At 39.5% G+C, this 22772-nt stretch overlaps 1 protein-coding gene across 4 annotated transcripts in view; it reads left to right on the forward strand.

Moving 5' to 3' along the window:
• Positions 1 to 22772, forward strand: part of creb5b (cAMP responsive element binding protein 5b) — an 88323-nt gene that overhangs the window by 65008 nt on the left and 543 nt on the right. For all 4 annotated transcript variants that reach the window (XM_079626877.1, XM_079626878.1, XM_079626879.1 and 1 more), the window contains 3 exons: positions 15817 to 16137; positions 18787 to 19014; positions 21423 to 21531. In XM_079626877.1, the coding sequence (XP_079483003.1) occupies positions 15817 to 16137; positions 18787 to 19014; positions 21423 to 21531 (658 nt within the window). The remainder of the gene's footprint in view (positions 1 to 15816; positions 16138 to 18786; positions 19015 to 21422; positions 21532 to 22772) is intronic.

A 22772-nucleotide genomic window follows, 5' to 3' on the forward strand; every position in this document is an offset into this window, starting at 1 on the left:
ATAATATTTAATAATATTTTTATAAATATATATAATAAAAATGTTTTGTGGATTAAAACAATGGAATTCTTGAAAAGAAAACCTGAAAAGAAAAGTTGTTTGGTATAATATTTTATTATTATTTCTTAGAAATATAACGGTGAGTCTCCCCAAAAACTTAATGCCATTAATTAATTAATAATTCATGATAGCTAAAAAAAAAAATACTTCCACTTTGACAAAAATATTATGTGTTTTTGTTTAAAATAAAGATTAGGATGTATATACACTCACATGTATTCAAGGTTTAAGATTTTTCCTTTTCTTTATCGTAGATCTCTATTATGTAATTTCCCCATTATTATATGTATTCTGTCTACGTGGAAACTGTAATGCTTATTTAGTCATACCTTGTGCAGCATATGTGAGATATACAATTATGTAACTTCATTTTAAATGTCACGTGTAACTTCAGACTGTTTCAATGACTCAGTGTTTGTACTTCATTTTATACAATGAATTATGTAATTTCACACTAAGTTATGAGTCCTTTACTGAAGAGACACCTGCAGCTGGTGCATAGGTTGTGTGGGAAGCTCTGTTTGCACAACGACAAACAGAAATCCACGTTTTGTCGCCACATCTGTATGAATAGTGGCATTGTCAGGGAATGATGTCACAGGAGAGGGGTGATGAGCTAACGCACAGCTGAAATGAGCAACACTACAGCTCGGCCTTAACATATGTTAACATACAAAGAAAGAGGGAGGGAGAGACCGAAACCATCATGGCTGTGAGAAAATATTATGAAACTTTGTTTAACCATATAAAATGAGTTTAACACTCATCAAAATGACTGTCTATACACTATTTACTAAGAGCATATCATATAATCGATGTCTAAAACGTCATTAAAGGGGGGGTACAATGGTGTTTCATGTATTCAGAGTTGTTTACAGTGTTAAAGAGATGGATTCTCATGCTAATAATGGCCAAAGTTTGAAAAGTTATTTTGAACGAATAACAGAGAATTTCTGTGCTGAAAATCATACTTCCGGATTGCAACACGTTTCGGCTGTTTTTTTCCTATCGTAGATCTAATGACGTAGACCAGAGTGGAACTCCTTATATGAGCATTGCTCTCGGAAAAGCGCGTTCACGCACACGTCGACCAGAGGAGAGAAAGACCCTCTTATATACTGTCTATGGAAAGACCCAAGCGCATATCGACGCGCTACTACCGGAAATCATCAGCGCTAAATAGGAATGGTTGATGTCAAGAATGTCTCCAAAAAAGTGTGTTTTGGGATGTGAGGGAAAGTTTACCTTGTTCAGCTTCCCAAAGAACCCAGTGTTACTGGAACAGTGGATGCAGTTTGTATTTCCGGGACAGCAAAGGAGTGTGGCAAGTGCGGTTTTGTGTTCTTCTGGTCATTCCAGTGACGAATGTTTTATTAACAAGGTCGTCGCTGGATTTGCAAACCGGTTGCAATTAAAACCTGGCGCGGTCCCAGTGATAAAACACCCCATTCATGTAAGTACAACGGTATCACGCGCTCCCGCTTGACTCTATAGCTCCGCCCACGCCCAGAATCAAGGACCTCGGCTTTTTCCGGATAGAATCGGAAAGCTGTATTTTTATTTTATAAATATGATGAAACTAAATACTTTTTGGAGATATGAAGGACGCACTATTACTCTATAGGTACTCAAGATTAACATGAGATTGACTGAAACTAAGTATTTTACCCCCCCTTTAAAGGGGTGGTCGTCATTAAATATGATTTCACTTTTTAACTTTAGTTCGTTTGTAATTCTTTTAAAGAAATCGCTTTTTAAGGAATACAACAAACGGCTGCTAGGGACTACTGGACATTCCTCCCGGGTTAGTGAAATTACCAACCCTAAAATTTACATAAACCTCACCCCTGGGAACGCGATTTATAGATAATCATAACAGGATATGCTAATCAATGACTAGAAGATAATTACTCATAAGCTACATAAATTCACCAACTAACCATTCAGAAATGTTGGTTGTCACTTCTTGAGTCTCTCCATCTTTCTGACTCCGGTTTGAACATAAAAGGCTGAAAGGTTTTGAAATGTTCAGTGCATGTCTGTGTGAGGTAAAGGGACACAAGCTCTTGAAGCTCCGCCCACTGTGCCGGGAGCAGCAGCTCATTTGCATTTAATGGGACAGACACAAAAAGCGTTTTTGCTCACCCTCAAAAAGTGACAATTTTAACATAATATACAAATATCTGGGGGGTGTTTTGAGCTAAAACTTCACATACACACTCTGGGGACATCTTATTTTACATCTTGTGAAAAGGGCATTATACCACCCCTTTAAGGAATTACGTAATTAATTGTTGTATTTTACTCAAGCAATTGTCAAGGAATGGCAATTACTTAATCCTCTAGCTTCTTTGTGCATTGAGTCTTTCCTCGTCAATGCAACAAAAGGATTATCTCGTTCTGCTAATGCATTTTCAATGCACAATAGTTTTTTTCATTGAGTGGATGGGGTGGGGGGTGGTGAACATCTAGTGTGCATTTGTGTTCTAATGGGAGTGTGTTGTTATAGCTGTATGGGTGTCCATACAGAGGCAGTTGAGGCTAAACCTGTGACACGCGTTGAGATGACCACCAATGAACGCTGACCACGCTGTTTAAAGGTGCAGTAAGTGAATTCTGAGAAGCGCTGTTGAAAGTTGATCGGACCGAGCACCAAAGCACACTTGTAGCCAATCAGCAGTAAGGGGGAGGTGTCCGTGTTGCATTGTGCGTTTTATGAATTTGGGGGCGGGGCATGTTTGTTTTGGTGATTTCTGATATCAACAGCTTTTCTCAGAAATCGCTTATTTTGCACCTTTAAAGTAGGTCAAAATTGGTCATGCCTACACTGTAAAAAAAGTTGCTGACTTAAATTTTTAAGTACACTCAACTTGGATGTTTAATTCATTTCAACTTAAATTACATTAAACTGAGTTTAAAAGATGAGTTGATCTTGTATAACATAAAAAAATTGCTTAACACATAACTTATTGATCATATATTTTTTTTTACAGTGTAGAAATGCAAGAAACTCCAGAGTTCCCTGCTTCATTTGTCATCACAGCTGCAGTTAATAGTTTATTTTTCAAGTAATTGGCATAAGTATAAAGAAAAGGAGCAATGTCCCTTATTTTTCAAGAAAGGAACTGAGAGTGATGCTGAATTTGAGAATCTAAATTTGTTCACAATGCATGAATAGCAAAGCATGAGGATATTGGTCACCAATCTCACGCCATTTTTACGCCCTAATGTATATACATGCATTTATATTTACTTTATAACTAATGTGATATTTCCTCAACTGCATTTATAGGCACACCCGAAATAAACTTCCCTGAACTACATCTCTGTGGTTAAATATGCCACCTTAGCCGTGTCAAATTAAGATTAACTATTTTTATGTTCCTCATCATACGACTAAAACTTAATAGAGAAATCCTCAGCTGATACTTTTGTTTGTCTAAATGCAATGCATGCTAATACGTTTCAATGCTAAAGACATTACCCTATACCTGTCTCTTTCTCCTTGAAGTTAAGGACGCTTGGTTCGCACATATCCATGCCTGAGTGCAATCAGCTCTGTTTTTACAACTGTTTGACCCTGAAATGTTTCGAATGGTGTTTGTTGAATGCACCCTGTAGGTAATACAGGTTGATTGGGAAGGCTGGAGTCTATTTCTTTTCATGCTGTATTTACATGGTAAAGTGATGGATGTATGTGTCGGCAGTTGCACTCGCGTTGATTAGCTCGTCCGCAGAGCTGATTGTGTCTGCTTTTGTTAGGTGATCCTGATTGGGTTCTATAGCTATTACCCAGCCTGTCATTCAGGGGCGGCTTTAAGGGAGTGATTTCCCCGCTCAGCTCCTGCCTTTTCTGGTGCTGAGCCACTTTATGTCGTGTGAATTCTGTATTTGAAGAGCATCTGTTCTTAAAGACAGAAAACTGAAAAAAGATTTGGTGTAGGACTTTTTTTTTTTTCAATACCCACGACTGAGGTACCTCTGAGGAGGGCACATAACCCCCAATCGCTCCCCGGGTGCCGCAGTGAATGGCTGCCCACTGCTCTGGGTGCGTGTGTCCACAGCTTTCAGCTTTCAGTGTGTGTGTGTGTGTGTGTGTGTGTGTGTGTGTGTGTGTGTGTGTGTGTGTACATAGTATATATCGAGTATATATCTTCAATTCACTTCACTTCATTTCACTTCACTTTCCATTTAGAAATCGCTTCTAAATGTAACAAATAATTATAAAGAACAGTAAATAACACACTGAATAGAAAAGTAGAAAAACTGAAATAGGTTTTTCTTGTAAAATGCACTCCAATAATCTTAAATCGTTGAACTATGATATATATTTAGCACATGACATTAAAATGTAAAGTTTGTTCTTAAGAAACCTTTTTATTTTATGGGTCAATCTGTTAACATCAGTTAATGCATTAGGCATCATGAACAATGAATGAACACCTTTTTTTTTTTTTACAGTATTATTGTTTTAGGTGATAATTCTTAAATATACTATTGTACTTTGTTTATTCATGTACATTTTTAAGATGCAACTTAATTTATACAACTTAAAATATAAAAAAAAGTATTAGTATTATGTAGAGTTTAATATTATCCAGATGAATTAAAGGCAAGGCAAGGCAAGGCAAGTTTATTTATATAGCACATTTCATACACAATGGTAATTCAAAGTGCTTTACATAGAAGAAATTAAAATAATCAAAAGAAATAAGAATAATTAAAACAGTTTAGAGTAAAAAATAAAAATAAAATAAAATAAAATACAGTGCAAACAGTCGGACGAACAGCGGCACAGTGCTCATTCAGTAAATGCAATGTTAAACAGAAGTGTTTTGAGTCTGGATTTGAATGTGGCTACTGTAGGAGCACACCTGATCTCTTCTGGAAGCTGGTTCCAGCTGCGGCTGGCATAATAGCTAAAAGCGGACTCTCCTTGCTTTGAGCTGTAAAGCTGTAAAAGTATTATTACAAAAAGTATTATATACATTGTTCATGATACCTAATACACCCTTTTAACAAACTGAAACTAATTTTAAAATGTTAACTTTTTAAATGTAACATTTTCACACAAGTCCCAATCTAGTCCTATCCAACTCGGTATTCTGCTTTACATTGAAATGTCACATCATGAAAGTTAAACACATTTGCATGCAGTTTTGTGTTATTTGAAACCCATTAAACTATTTTGACATACTGAAGTCTAGATTTTTTTTTTTTACAATAATAATTGTCCTTATTTTTTAATGATTGCCTTATATTTTTTTGTAAGTTTTTGCCTTCCCGCTGTCATTCTTCCCATTAACTACATCATATATGAAATTCCTGCTCTGTGACAAAATGCAAAGTAAACCCAAATTAAATTGGTTCCAAATGATTAGCCTGGCAAAGCTGACACAGACCCACAGTTGTGCCAAGCAGTTCAGTCGGACGGCAGTGCTCTCACCAAACGGATTGCCTCTCCCGGCTCAGAAACCCTCCCATAAGAAATCAGTTAAGTGGTCCCCGGCTCGCAGCCGCTGGCAGGGTCTTGCTTTAGGGGGCGAGAGTGGAGTGGGGGTGGGGGTTGTTAAAAATGAGCTAATGGGTGGTGTGGAGGGATCGGGCATGCGCAGCGAGGCACAGCAGGGCCTGGACTCGGAGAGATGAGGGCAAGACCCTTATTGAGTCTGGCATCAGTGTTCAGGGGGAACTGAGAGAAATAGATGGGCGTCTCATACCTTGGAGCCCAGAGAGCAGGAACCAGTGCCAGGAAAATTACAGCTCAGATTTATGCAATGAGGGAGAGTGAACATAAAGCACAGTGCAGACCCAGAGGGCTGAAGGACGCAAGAGTTAGTGGCTGAGACGTTTGAATCTATGGGACTCTGATGCAGGGTATACTTTAATACCTGATTTCAGCCTCCTCTGTGGTTTGAAACGATTGTAACATAGCAGAGCCATGGCTAGAATGAATACAATCTAATTTTGCTGTTACATGTTGCCATATTATGCTGTCAATTTAACACAAAATATTATATTACAATTAAGTATGTTCATTTCATTAAAGGGGTGAAATTGCCCTTTTTCACAAGATGTAAAATAAGTCTTTGATGTCCCCAGAGTGTGTATGTGAAGTTTTACCACAAAATACCCCACACATGTTTCAAAAAACGTTCAGCCTTTTATGTTCAAACCGGAGTCAGAAAATGATGGAGCGACTCAAGAAGAAGTGACAACATGTAGAATGCAACTGGACATTTCTGAATGGTTAGTTGATGAATTTATGTATCTTAAGTGTAGTTATCTTCTAGTCATTGATTAGCATATTCGTTGTGATAATCTATGAATCTCGTTCCCGGGGGCGGGGTTTATGTAAATTTTAGGGTTGGTGATGTCACTAACCCGGGAGGAATGTCCTCTAGTTCCTAAAAGTCCCTAATCCTTAAAAAGCAATTTCTGGAAAAGCAAATGTCTTCCTTTGCTTTGAAGTTTGAGCTTTGTAACTTTGCAGATGTTGTTTATGCTCAAACAGCAACATTACACACTAACTAATGTTCGGAAATCATTCTATGATAATTTGGTTCTCAAGAAACATTTCTTATTATTATCAAGGTTGAAAACAGCTGGGGGGGGGGGGGTTTGTGTGGAAAAAACTGTATAAAAAAGTTAAAGGACTATTTGAAATCAGCTTCTGACGGATGACGATCCCTTTTTGTCTTATTAGTGCTCGGTGTTGATCACAAATTTTGGACTTCTGCTTGTCCACTCGCCATTTGAGGATTTGACCACAGGTTCTCTATGGGATTAATGATGTCCGAGCCAGTTCATTATCACTCTTGCCTTGTAACATGGTGCTCCATCATGCTTGAAAAGGCATGGATCATCACCAAATTGCACCTGGGTCACTGGGAGAAGTTGCTCTTGCAGGACGTTTTGATACCACTCTTAACTCTTGGCAGGGTTCTTAGGCAAAATTATGAGAACTAACTCCCTTGGATGAAAAGCAACCCCACACATTGATGGTCTCAGGATGCTTCACTGTTGGCATGACACAGGACTCGCCTTTTCTTCTCCAGACAATCAATTTACAGATGTCCCAAACAGTCGGAAGGGAGCTTCATCAGAGAAAATAACTTCTGCTGTCCAATCCTTACTTCCTGCAGAATGTCAATCTTTCCTTGATGTTTTTCTTGGAGAAAAGTGGCTTCTTTGCTGCTCTTCTTGACACCAGGCCGTTGTCCCAAAATATATACCTCACTGTACGTGCAGATACACTGGAAACTACCTGCTGGTGACACGAGTCCATAGCTGACATACGCTTCAATGTTCATTGTTTAAAAAATTGTTTTTTTTGTGATAAAGTAAAAAAAATTTCACCAATGAAGCTTTTTGCAATTATTTAAAATGCATCTCTCTCTTCACAAGCATCTAGAAACAATGTGAATCAACACCACAAGCAGCGAACTTCGCCAAACACATAATTGATGTCACTGCCAATACTTTTGGCCATGGCCGTGTATATATATATATAGAGAGAGAGAAATTTTAGAGAAATATACATTTTACAGATTTGAATGAAACCAAGGGCTCCGACTTTCTTAGTTGGTTCATGTTGGAAGAAGAGAGAAAAGTCTCACAGTTCAAAAAGTGTAATCGTCACAGGCAGGGATTAGGAGAGAGATGAAAGGCAATGAAGAAGAAAAGGAACAACACAGAACAAGACTGACAGAAGGAGCATTAGACAGGTAGAGCTGTCACTGATACGGTTCAGACTGAGTTTAGTTGGCAGTAAGTCTGGCAGACAGCAGACAAGCTCTTTCTGGCTAGACACACACACACGCACACACACACGCACACACACACGCACACACACACACACACACACACACACACACACACACGCTGTCCTGCTCCACTTCTACCCAGGGGCTCCCTCTTGCCTCTGACCTCATTCACTTTGATTTACTCCTTCAGCAGCAGGTGTGGCCCTCCCTCTCTCTTTACACTCTTTTATTGATATGAAGTCATCCCTCCGTCTTCAGAAAGCTGAGGCTGTTGTCAAGATGCACCTTGATGCATTCGCGATGATATCACTCAAACACCGGTGTCACGAAGGAAGAGGCAATTAATAAATACCATTAATGTGCGATTACCCGTCATGCCTCTGGCTTTGTGAAACACATGTGAGCGAGAGGAATGAGAGGTCAGGCTAAAGCTCAGCGATGAAACGGAGAAGGATTTGAAACGATCGCTGTGGACGTCGCAGGATATCTGTGTGGATATCACATGAACGAAACCTGATAGATCGTTGTCTGGGCTCTATGGAGCTATGTTTTATATTGCTTAAAATATCTGACGATTGATTTGTAGAAGGAAAGGAACAGGATGAGAAGGATTGGGGGTTATTTCTCAAGATGCCGTGGAAGGTATTATCCAGGTCCAGATCCCCCTTAGTCTCATGTTGTCACATTTTTAACTGCACAGTTTAGTCCAGTTTGTTGTGGCTTTCAGGTGCGAGATCATCTGAAATGTAATATATTTAGATGTTAAATAAAAATGAATTCAAATAATGGCAACAGTTTTCACAAACGAGATGAGTCATATGGTTAATGTATGAACTATTTAGAAGTTATAAGATAAAAATATATTTTTTTTCATATTGATTAGGTGGCACTTATTTTGATAAAGTTTGAAATAAAGTACACATATTTTTGCCTTGAATTGCAGTCTGGAGGCTAGTGTCCGAGTATCGTCTGCTTGTTTTGGGCAGTCTGAGTTGACAAATTTCCCAGATAATTGTGTTGTGTATGATGGGCACAACCTCTGCTTCAGACCAGTTAAATTATACCAAACATGCTTGATATTTTCACGTATAGTGCATTCCAGCCTTAGAAATACTTCATTCAAATCACCTATTCTCATTTTTTGTCTGTGTGTGTGTTTGGATTTGAAATGGGAAACATCTTTTGCTAAAATCTGACACATGGTGTCACATCGACATGAATCTCTCACATCTTTTCTACATATAACTTGCAGTTTGAACAGTTAGTCTAAAAAAAAATCTGCTTTGCGAATTAAAACAAAAAACAAATTTACAGTGATCGAATTTTATGGGCACAGAAATAACTCGGGCATATACAATTCAGCAAGTGAATATCTACACTGTAAAAAAAAAATCATGTTATGATTTTTAACATATGATTTTCAGCCAATTTCTCAGCCAATATGTTTTGACAAACATGTTTTTACTTTGCTTCAACTCCCCAAAATAAGTTAAGCAATTATAGAAGATTCAACTCATTTTTAAAGTCAGTTTAATGTAAGTTGAAATGACTTAAACATCCAAGTTGACTGTACTTAAAACTTTTTTTTTTTGTTTTAACTTAAACTTTTACACACACACACACACACACACACACACACACGCACGCACGCACGCACACACACACACACTGAGTTTATCTCTGAAAGACAGCTTCTCAACAGGCCAACACTTGTGTTACAGTAATGACTGTTTTCCTCAGGTTCTGCAGTGCCAGCGTGCAAGACAGCACTATCATTACAGGCTAATACAGCTGCTGTTTCAGCTCGACTCTAATGTCTGTTTACACCTCATTACCAAAGGCAGATGAGACACACACCAGCGCTGATCTGGGTTCTCAGCCAACGTCATGAGAGATTATGGACACCTGACATAAATACAGTAGGTTATATTACAAGCCTCCCTGCACCGTTCATTTCTACCTGGCAGATTTGGAAGAGAAAGTTTTCCTTGAAGTACTTGGGTGAGAGTACTTTTATTCTTATTTCTTTCTTGCTCTTGCTACACTCTTAAAAATAAAGGTTATTTATTGGCTTCTATTGGTTCCATGAAGAACATTTGACATCCGTGGAACCTTTCCGTTGCTCAGAAGGTTCTTTAGATTGTTTCAATGTTTTTCACACTCAGAAAAAAAACTGGTTCTTTTAAGAACTGATCACTGGGGAAACCATAATGGTTCTTCTATAGCATCCCTGCGAAAACCCCCTTTTGGAACTTTTATTTGTATGGGTGTATACATTATTGACAAGTCCAGTTTGAGGTAGGAAGTGTAAAGGATGAGAAATGAGAAAGTAATTGCTTAACAAATGTGATCCGAACTTTCTGGTTTTGATGTGTCAGATTTTTGTCCCGTCGAGTGACTAATGGTTTCATGTTTATTCTGGGTTTCTGCCAGCAGGAGAGCAGGTTTCAGCGGTTTGTTTGATGTTACCAAAAGCTCAAAGAATGAATGTCTGTCTAATAAGTGTGCCTTTTATTCTTTTATGGTCCTTTGTAGCTGATTATCTGCTCGTGAAGTTGTAATTAAATAAAACAAAGCTTATTAGAGTACGGTTTGCAAGAAAATACCATTTTCAAAATTGTGTGTTTCTTTGTAATTGTTTGAGAAATGTGGTAGTTATGAGTAAAAATGTCTCTACACCCATTTTTTTTTCCCAGTGTATATCCTATATTATCAATTCAGACTTTTTTTCCTCACATGTTTGGTCAAGTGTTTCAGCACATAGCTTGTGTATTCCATATCAGTAGTGTTGGTTACTAGGTATCTGTTAAGTGTGCACTTCCTGCTTCTCTCTCTCTCTCTCTCTCTCTCTCTCTCTCTCTCTCTCTCTCTCTCTCTCTCTCTCTCTCTCTCTCTCTCAGCCTGTTGTGGCTCATATGGCCTCTGACCCCGTGTGGCACTCTGGGGCCCTGCTCAGAGCCAGACTGATTACATTAGAGCACTGATAGCGGACGCTCTCCCTGCGCCCCACAAATGATGGATGAATGTCTCTTCCTGTGGAAGAGAAAGAGCGAGAGATACTCCAATACCCCCCTTCTCGCTTCCTCCCTCCATCAACTGCTGGCTCACTGCCAAGGGGAGCTTTATAGGACGAGGCCCCGTGCTTGTTCTCTCTTTTAGTGTGGCGCGGCCCCAGACAGTGGCATTCCCCCGTGTGGGAACTCGGGTGCAATCTGCCCCGGACCAAGAGGGAGGGAGAGATAGGTGCACAGCTGCCCAGGTCCAATCAAAGCGAGAGTGTTGATGGACAGGTGGCGCAATCAGTCAGAGGTGTTTTAGTGCACTGTGACCCCATGTCAAGTATGTTAATGGATGAAAGATGGTCCCTTGGCTCCTGTGATTCTGATACACTCCATCTTTGTACATGTGTTAGAACCTAGACGTCTCCTTTTTTAGATGAGCGGAGAGAGTGACATGCGGTATGTTATATAATTTTTTTTTATTGTCGATATGTCTTATTGGATCTGACAGTTTTGAACTGTTGTTAATTTTTGAACGGTTTAACAGTTCCGTGATTAAATTGACCATTAAACCATTCATTGTGGTGGAAAAGTGCAAAATTATATATACTGTATATATATGATGAGATGATTGATCAAATTTAATCTTAAGACACTTCTTTGAAAAAGCATGAACATTTTTTATATATATACTGTATATTTACATAAATATATACACACAATTTGTTCATGCTTTTTAAAAGAAGTGGTCTTATGCTCATTAGGACTGCATTTATTTGATCCAAAAATACAATAAAAAACAGTAATATTGTGAAATATTATTGCAATTTAATTTAACTGATTTCTTTTTAAATATATTTTAAAACATAATTTACTCCTGTGATGCAAAGCTGAATATTCATCATCATTTCTTCAGTCTTCAGTGTCACATGATCCTTCAGAAATCATTCTAACATGCTGATTTGAAACATAACTTATATTATCAATGATGAAAACACTTGTGCTGCTTGATATTTTGTGGAAACCATGATACATATTGTTCAGAATTCTTTGATGAATAGAAAGTTCAAAAGAACAGCTTTTATTTCCATTCTTTTCTAACATCGTAAAAAAGTATTTACTGTCACTTTTGATCAATGAAATGCATGTTTGCTGAATATTATAATTTATTTCAAACAACAGCAACCACAAAAGTCTTACTGACCCAAAACCTTTGAACAGCAGTGTATTCAAACGCTGCATTTTTTCCCAATAAAATATTTGATATGCAGTATTTTATGAAGTGTCCAAATACTTTTTTTGTATAGTGTGTTGTTAATAATGTTACGTTTTAAAAGGCAAAAACAGCCACTCTTGGTCCTTTTCAATACAACATTAAACTCCAGACATATAAATCATACACACAATCATGCACTAGACATATACACAGATATCAGACTGGGGAGAAGAGAAAATAGAAAGTATCGGTGCCTCACAGTGGCTGGCAGTGTTTTCTTAACGGGAAGTGTTCTGCATGCTGCAGCAGAAATGTTGATAAAGGCAATGGTGGGTTATTATTGCTGAGTTGGCAAGGGTTAGAGTGGATTACAATGCAGCGGGTGGGTGAAAACAGCGTTAACGCCAGTTAAGGGCAGCAGTAAGGATGGGAAAGTTAGTGCTTGTGCATTTGGCCGCCAGTGTGTGAAGGCAGAAAGCACTGGCAGCTCCAGAAGTCAAGGGAGGGACGGTATGGCTTTGCTTGGCTTGGAGAGCCGAAGAGCCAGCAACTTATCAAATCAATTTGGGTTTTGTTTTGGTAAATAGCAACTAGGATGATTCAGAGAAGAAAGACATCTTGAAAAAAAAAAAAAAAAGACATCTCACAGGTTGACCAGCTTGAGAAGAAAGGGATGCTGTGCTCTGGTCTGTGCCTTGGCACTCACATACGGTCCAGCTGGCTCTGACTCTCACAGAGTGAATGTGCTGCCTGTTACAAACACACGGCTCTGGACACTGGCCTCTCTGACCCACAGCATCTGGAGCGCCTGCAGGGAGAACAGGAGCATGGCAGGGACATGTCTGCTTCTTTTCTCTCATTCTTCTGGATCTGTTTGTGGAAACTTGTGAGATTTCAACATGAAGGTGTGCTAAGTAATGTTTCTCTCATAAAAAATAAAAATAAATAAAAACGTACACGTAAAGAAGTGAATAGTAATTTTGTAAGATATGTGTAAAATTATGTACATTCAAATGAGATGAAGCCTCTATTTGTATATTTATTTAACTTGGAGTGGGTTGCCTAATGGAGGCAGCCATTTTGAAATCACAAACTACCAACTGATGTGATAATTCCGTTGAATTTTTAGAACAATAATGCACACCCGAGGTGGTAATGCAGTCACGACACAAAGCTGAGTAATTTACAACTGTGGTTATCACGCCTCAAGACACTGTTCAGACATTTGTCTGGTTTTTGCACTTAAAATGCTTTTGTGTGCAGAACTGATTTCTTACACATCTCATCCCAATTCCAGAACGTAATGTTAGAGCCAGGAACAGAAGCTTGAGCCATTGACACGCAGACTAATGTAGTTAATACAGAAGCAGAGAGATTGATTGATTTAAAGTGTGTGAATTACTTCAGTCTATGCGTCTCTCAATCATCTTCGGCAGCAGCATCTCTACTAACAGCAAAGCTGTAAGTTTAACTGCTTCAAAAACAGTGAAGTTACTACTTTGATACTGAGAAATGTCGAGTGGCTTTTCAGTTGCAAAACTATATTACTGATACAGTCATAGGGAAACGCTGACGTCAAGTTGCGTGCACATGTATGTTTCCATGTGTGTGTGAGTTTGTAAACGTAATTTTGTGGGGAAAACATGGAAATAGTGTGTCATTGTTATCCTATTGTTTGTTCTATTTATTTGTTTGGTCAATGTCTTAAGGTTTTGGTTCTTTTGCTGTTGTAGGCTGTGTGGGACTTTGAAATAACTGAAATCATTTGGCGAGGTATGGAAGTATGCAGCCTGGAAATACTTTAGCTGTGCGTTTACTTGAAATGACCTGCACGCCTTAGAATATTCATCTGCCAATCAGAATCAAGCATTCAACAGCCCTGTACTTTAAAGTAACTTAGTAACCCCTCATTTTATTGGATTCGTACAGTATTCATGGCTGACAAAAAATTGTACAATGGCATTTGAGACGTAATATTTTTGCGTTTGCATAATGGTGCATCCACACCACTAGGTGTCAGTATAACACATAAGTCCAAGAAGCAATGTTGGCCATTGCAACAAACAAAAAACTGCGGAGTGCACTTTTGTGTCATTTTGTTAGATTTTTTGTAAGTCTTACTTTCCATGAAGAGATTATCCTCGCTTGACTTCATTGTAATGTTTTCTTTAATTCATCTGAGTTTTTTTTTTTTGTGTGTGTTTGGTTTGTTTTTTCGATCCTCAGACCCATTTCTTATAAAGTCAGTCTACCTGCTCAGCTCTTGTGGAAATATATACCGTAGACTCAACACTCTCTAAAAATACTCCTCCGAGTTTTTGCCTTGGCTCAAAAGTGACACTGAATGGACACAGACATACAAGTATATATGCACATGCTTATGTACTTTCATTTTTTTTTTCATTTTGTCTACATGTGCCGTCAACAGATCAAACCATCGGACATATTTTGGCGGGAGGTATGTTTATACTTGTGGCTTTTTTCAGACCCCTAAGTTGTCTTATTGAGCTGCCCAGAAAAACAGCTCTGTGAGAGAGAGAGAGCAGTCAGGTAAACATATTCCAAACACAGACGCGCTTTGAGCGTCTCTAGAGTCATAGACTCCAAGACCAGCCCAGGGTGAAAGCTTAAGTAGACCACACGGTTGAAGCAACAGTGCGTAGGCCGAAGGGGAAATGGGCAAATCGAGTCCTCAGGGGCCACTCGCTGCCAGAACTGCCCCGCGCTGGGCTCGTTCTTCAGATGAAGCTCTTAGACAGTGACGACAGATAGTGGAATAGTGTGTTTGGGTGTGTAAGAGGGTGTGTAGGTGTGTGGGTGAGAGGGTAAATGGGAGTGACAGGCTTAGTTTCGGACATTCGTGTACGTCAAAATGTGGGCGAGCGGTCACATATAATCTATCGGAAAAATTTAATCACTCACTTGTCGACTCAATAGACAGCCATGTTTTGTCATGTTAACTGAAATTTAAATGAATCAGAATTTGGGTCTTGTTTTCCAGGTTTATCTATCTATCTATCTATCTATCTATCTATCTATCTATCTATCTATCTATCTATCTATCTATCTATCTATCTATCTATCTATCTATCTATCTATCTATCTATCTATCTATCATCTATCTATCTATCTATCTATCTATCTATCTATCTATCTATCTATCTATCTATCTATCCATCCATCCATCCATCCATCCATCCATCCATCCATCCATCCATCCATCCATCCATCCATCCATCCATCCATCCATCCATCCATCCATCCATCCATCCATCCATCCATCCATCCATCCATCCATCCATCCATCCATCCATCCATCCATCCATCCATCCATCCATCCATCCATCCATCCATCCATCCATCCATCCATCCATCCATCCATCCATCCATCCATCCATCCATCCATCCATCCATCCATCCATCCATCCATCCATCCATCCATCCATCCATCCATCCACCCCCACACACACACACACACACACACACACACACACACACACACACACACACACTAAAAGCTGTGGACACACGCACCCAGAGCAGTGGGCAGCCATTCACTGCGGCACCCGGCACAAGATCTATCTATCTTCACTGGAAAATAAAAATACTAAAAACATTTAATGCAGTGTTCACATTCACAGCATGACCCCCCTCCCCCAGGTGCTAATCTTAGTAACAGGTTCCTTTGGGTTTCATACAAGGGACCAAATATAATGCTCTATACTTGCTAGTCATATTGCTAATAAATACCATTTTCCCCCATTTTTCTACGCAGAGACTGAAAGCTGCCCTTGCCCACCATCCAGGGGGCATGGCGAACGGCAGCATGAACTCCATGGGTCATATGATGGAGATGATGCCATTGCGGCAGGATCAGGCCGGTCACCACAACCTGCACTCTCATCCTCACCAGCACATGCAGGGCCCGCCTCACGGATACCCACACCATGCCCACCACCACCACCCCAGCCACGCACAGAGCGCCCATCACCACCCACAGAGCCACGGGCACCACAACTCCCACCAGCCCCACATGCACCCTGCACACGGACACCAGACCTCTCCGCACCAACCCATGCACTCCGCTGCTTCTCAGGTACTGAACTGGGTTGAGATGCATTCGTTGAGGTTTTAATGCTGTAATATTTACAAGTACAAGTGATGTGGGGATTGATGAGTTCAGCTGAATTGAACTTACTCGAGGTTGAGTTGGGATGAACTGATTTCAGCAGAGTCATGTCTAATAAATAATTATTAAACTAGGGCCAAGTTGAATATGTGGCGTGAAATGAATATGTCGTTTTTTAAAATCGATTTTATTCAAAAATACTGTACATTAAAAATACCATTACTTGAATACACCTCTTTTATAATAAGTATAATTATAAATATTTATAATATACATATAATTATACACTTCTGAGTGGTACAAATGTCTTGATATCATAATAAATAAAAAGACTGACATTATTAAAAGAAGTTTATAATTTTTTATTAAGGGTTATTAATATTTAGAATATATTAGCAAAAACATTTGTCTGCCAAATCGAAGTCATGTGGTGCAACCAACATACTGCATCCGAAATCGCATACTTCCCTACTATATAGTTGGCAAAAAACAGTATGTGACAAAAGAAGTAGGCAAAAAGTACCTGGATGAGCTACTTTTTCCCGAGAGATTCTAAAGTGTGCACACTTTATTATCCCATGAGGCCATGGGAGAGGATTTATGAGTGACAGTGAAGCGGCGCAATCTGCGCTGGTAGTTATCACATTATCACATGATAATGACAACATGGCGAATGTTCAAAGTCCAGATTACATTCATACTACACACATTCATAGAACATACTGTCGTGAAGTAATTACTTATTCAAAATAAGTGCCTACTCATTTTTGGTATGCAGACTCACAGAAAAAACATAAAACATGAAATTATATCATAGAGAGACCTGCAGACTCATGTATGTGTGTCAAGGTCAATAAATCTCTTAATTTATCAGATAATTTGACCTCATTATGAAAACACAACGATAGTTAAGGTCAAAAACTTGTGATATTTATCAATCAATAATTCATGATGTTTTAAAAAAGCAGTTTTATCTTGTAAAATGTATTTTAAAAATTCAAAAAAAGAATGTATTTAAAGGTGACATATTATGCCCCTTTTCACAAGATGTAAAATAGATCTATGATGTCCTCAGAATGTGTCTGTGAATTTTTTAGCTCACAATACACCCCAGATAATTTATTATATCTTGTCAAATTTGCCCCTTTTTGGGTGTGAGCAAAAACGTGCCGTTTTTGTGTGTGTCCCTTTAAATGCAAATGAGCTGCTGCTCCCCGCCTCCGTTCAGAAGACCCCCGATCCTTTACACAAGCTTCGGATACTCCGGCAATAACAAAACACGCGAATCTCACTCATCCCAAATCTCATAAATAGCCAGTAGCGAAGTGCAGGAGAGACTCAGGAAGAGGTTGCAACTTTTAGACGCACCTGGACGTTTCTGAATGGTTAGTGGATACATTTATGTAGTTGTTGTGGAGTTACATTGATTCATCTCATCAACTTGCAAGTACCGTCATGTTTAACTTTTACACAAGTTGGCACAGTTCCCTGAGGTCTTGATAAGACAGCTGTGAGATTTTCTGCTCAAATAGCGTTCTGTGCTCGTCTGTGCAGCCAATGACAGAACAGTTTACATGCTTTGCTCGAACTTTTGCCATTGCGTCAGAACTGGTTACACTGTTGTCGCTTGTCAAAACCAAATGGCGGCGCCGTGGGTGGAAACGTGCAGATTAAGGGGCGGTAATATTATAATAAGATCCCCTTCCTACGTCAGAAATGGAGCGAAATCTGATCGGCTTATTTTCTGACATCCTTGCGGAGAAAGGCTTACGAAAACAAAGTTACTGGGTTTCACTTATCACGTTTTCTGGGTTGGTAGATGCACCGGGGACCCGATTATAGCAGAAATAAACATAAATCTGATTTCCATGATATGTCCCCTTTAATGTTGTATGGTTAATGCAATTCAAAACAGTATGTTATGTTTTACTTGCACCACGTGGCTTTTTTGTTGAAAATGGTGTCAAAGTTTTTCAAAATCATATCAAATCAAGAGTACATTTCCAAGAACATGAAACATGTGTTCAAACTAGAGTTTTTCTTTCTTTATCGTGGACATCGTGGGTATTTATATGAACCTTCAGGTCTGGACATGACTGAATCCATCTTTTTTTTGTGATTCAGAAAGTCTGCCTTAATGTATTATTAAGCCAAAGAAGGGGCCCTGTATACATACAAACCATCAAAGCCACTGCATTTTCCATCGCCTCCAGAAACCTGTAATGATCTGAAGACGGCAAACATGGCAACTGCCAAGCATATGTCAAAGGAGCTTTTTGTGGGCCATGTGCGCTGGTAGTGGCCCTGTTTCTCAGGGTGTCGTAGCATTGGTCCGAGTGGAAAACTGGGCCCTGACACCTCTTTATGAGGGTGGGGCAGCCTGTAAATCAGACTGCTGTTTCTCGCACCCAGACGTCCATCATACGGCCGTATGGCCACGTGTACAGGGCACATGTTGTTTTAAAGAAAACTCCCAAACAGGAAGTTTCTGGCTGGAGAGGTCTTAACGAGGAGAATGTTTGGCAGGTGATTGGCCGGCAGCCAGGTCTTTGAATATGAATATGATGCCTCGGGCGAGAATGTAACTTCAGACTTTTTTTTTTTTTTTTTTTACAGTTATCTCCGGCTGCGCAGCACATGCAGCCGACGCAGACCCTTCAGTCCCCGCCGCCCAGCGGAGGTCGTCGCAGGCGGGTCATGGATGAAGACCCCGACGAGCGCAGACGGAAGTTCCTGGAGAGGAATCGCGCGGCCGCCACACGCTGCAGACAGAAGAGGAAAGTGTGGGTGATGTCGCTAGAAAAGAAAGCCGAGGAGCTCACCCAGACCAACATGCAGTTGCAGGTCAGCATCACTCATTCGCACACTTCTCCTCAGCTGAAGGCCTCGGTTCTTAAGCGTTAAAGCGCACTTCAGTTTGGAACACACACTGAGATGTATTTCACGCCGGGCGTCATATTTCACTCGGTATTAGCTTACTCTAGACCACAGAAGCTCATAAACACCCTTCATTTGACAGCTGAAGCTACTGTAGATGGAGAGCAGACGGGGACGGCTGTGAGGAGGGAAGGGTCAATGGGTTATTGAGGTCTATAGAGTAACCAGAGCACAGCCAGCTGCAGCTGAATGTGTGGTTTGTAGGCCAGTAAAACCTCTGAGCATCACGGCACATTTCGAGGTTTCCATTTGAACGCGTCCATTTAGACTCTCAATAGACCTTGAATCTGCATTGAGGTTTACCTGAAAGATTGATGCCGTGTGGATATTCATGTAAGTCTATTTTTGAGGATGTGTTGACGATATCCTGCATTCCCCACAGCTTAAACCAGCCTAAACTGGTTTTCAGCATGGATGTTTCAGGTGGTTTTGTTGGTCGGCCAGCCGGTCTCCCATTCTAACCATATGACACGTGTCCAAAGCCCCTCTAAAACCTGGAAACCAGAACAGCCTGACCATCTTTGGGTGGTCTTTCTCCTTCATGCCACATCATTCACTCTCTGCTCTTCTCTGACCTGAGCATTAACCTGTCTTGCCCCGGGACAAAATAGTGAATATTTGCTGGTTGCACTTTTGTGTGGTTTGAGTCTTTCAATTAAAAACCACTAGGCAACAACACTGTCTTCCTACTAGGACTAGGTGATCTAAGAATACGTCTGATATATTTAAAATATATTTTGTTGACAACTTTGTGAATATTGCAAAGAGTTTAATTTGTTTTTAATTACATTTTGTGATTCATCTTGGTCTCATGACTTGAATCAGTTCAAACTGTGTTTTAGAAAATCAGTTTAAGACAGATTCATTTGGCATAGTGACTCAGAAATGTTCACTGATATATTTACAGTAAAAATACAGTAAAAACAGTAATGTTGTGAAGTATGCTGACTTTTCAGCAGTCATTACTTTTGAATTTTTTCAGGAAATGTTTTTTTAACATTATAATATATAAAATGATATATGTCACTTCTGATCAGTTTAATGTATCCTTGCTGAATACAAGTTTTTTTTTTAAAGAAACCGGTTGGATGACATTTAGCAAAAAATATGTAGGGAAATATTTGTGTTTATTCTGATGAATACAGTACTGGTGCATGTAAATGAAAACATAAACTCATATTCTTCCTTTTATTTAGTTAACAAATGTGAAAAAACATGCCTTTATTGTTGCAATTTTGACTGTATTTTGCATCTTGCATTAAACAATACAAAATTAAATTAGCTTTAATTGAAATGAAGGTTCCTCTGATTGAAAAAAACAAACATTTTTAATCCAAGCAAATACATAAATATCAATATATATATTTTATATAGTCAAAATGCTGAAAAATATTGAGATATAATTTCACCCAGCCCTAGTTCCCACCAACAATAGAACAAAACATGTTAAATGTGTTTGTTTTTCTTTGCTATTGCATAGTTTGACGGGGTGGGACAGAATGCTCATGGCACTCCCATAGTCCCACTGTTCAGGCTTGTTTGGTCTTTTGGGAAATATTCACCCCACAGTCACAAACGTGGTACCTGTCAAAGCGAGGATTCTTCTCCACCAAGCATCCCTGAAACGCTGCCATGTATTCATATTGGTCCTGCTAAATCGTTTAATCAAATTCAAGAACACTGTGTGATCAGATGCTCGTGTTTCCCACAACGGTAATTGCAGAGAATTCACCGCCTGTTCATTATGAGGTTTTCTAATGAGACCCAGACTTGTCTGGCCTTTAATTCAGCGTGTCTGCTGGGAGGTTTGACGTGAAGCTGCCAATACAGCCACCAGAGACCTTTTTCCCAACATGTTTGTCATAATTATGTTAAGTATTGTTTGGTTTATGACAAAAACAAAACATCATAAACATGTGTGCCTTTGTTTAGATTTGTTTGCATACTAAGGAAGGAACCATAGGGGTTAGCTCTCACAAACGTGATTTCCCCAACACGGCTTGAATTTAATTTTAAACTATGAAGGCATTTTAACGGACAGCAATTCTTAAGCAGTCAAATCCAGGCCAAGCTGTATCCAGGAAACTTGTGTTTTGTGAAATATACATGTTTTTAATCTGTGAAATAATGAGGGGCATTTAGTTTTGCTTTAACTTTATGTTGCTACACACCAGAAAAAAAAAAGTTTTGTTTCATGTCTGTTGCCAATGTGTATGATTGGATATTTCACTAGCAACAAGTTATTGAATTCCTGTAAACACTGAGTAAACACACTTTTTGTGAGTGTTTGATATTATCATTGTGTTTGTTGGCAGAGCGAGGTCACCATGCTAAAGAATGAGGTGACACAACTGAAACAGCTTTTATTGACACATAAGGACTGTCCCATCACCACCATGCAGAAAGAGTCTCAAGGTTACCTCAGTGAGTACTATCACGCACCCACACGGCCAGGGGTGACATTACGTTATTTCAGAGGTTTATTGTTTGTAGGACACACCCACTGATATAGATACTTGTGACATTTTTTAAATGTAGGGAGGCTGTCACTCCCTGGTTATAGGGGAGGGGAAAACACACTCATTTTCTCAGTCACTGAACCACTGTTGTGGTGTTTATATAATGCAGGGAATAGATACATTGTTTCCATTTTTATTTAGAAGTACAGTAAATGCCTTCAGGTAATGTTCCTCTTTAATCTGTTTTATTTTCTAGACAGCAAATAGAAAGACATACAGATGGATGGATGGATGGACAAATAGACATATGGATGTATGGATGGAGACAGACAAATAGATGGATGGATGGACAGATAGACATATGGGTGGATGGATGGATGGATGGATAGATGGATGGACAAATAGACGGATGGATGGATGGATGGAGACAGACAAATGGATTTATGGATGGATGGATGGATGGATGGATGGATGGATGGATAGACATACGGGTGGATGGGTGGTTGGATGGATGGATGGACAAATAGACATATGGATGTATGGATGGAGACAGACAAATAGATGGATGGATGGATGGATGGATGGATGGATGATGGATGGATGGATGGATGGATGGACAGATAGACATATGGGGGGATGGATGGATGGATGGATGGACAAATAGACAGATGGATGGATGGAGACAGACAAATGGATTTATGGATGTATGGACAGATAGACATACTGGTGGATGGTTGGGTGGATGGATGGATGGACAAATAGACATGGATGTATGGATGGAGACAGACAAATGGATGGATGGACAGATAGACATATGGGTGGATGGATGGATGGATAGATGGATGGATGGACAGATAGACATATGGGTGGATGGATGGATGGATGGATAGACAGATAGACATATGGGTGGATGGATGGATGGATGGATAGATGGATGGATGGACAAATAGACGGATGGATGGATGGAGACAGACACATGGATGGATGGTTGGATGGATGGACAGATAGACATACGGGTGGATGGATGGATGGACAGATAGACATACGGGTGGATGGGTGGATGTATTGATGGATGGTCAGATAGACAGACTTATGATTAGATGGATGGATGGATGGATGGATGGATGGATGGATGGATGGATGGATGGATGGATGGATGGATGGATGAATGGATAGACAAACATACTGATGGATGGATGGATACAT

The sequence above is a fragment of the Phoxinus phoxinus genome (assembly GCF_949152265.1).
Source record: "Phoxinus phoxinus genome assembly, chromosome: 10".
Classification (NCBI taxonomy): Eukaryota; Metazoa; Chordata; class Actinopteri; order Cypriniformes; family Leuciscidae; genus Phoxinus; species Phoxinus phoxinus.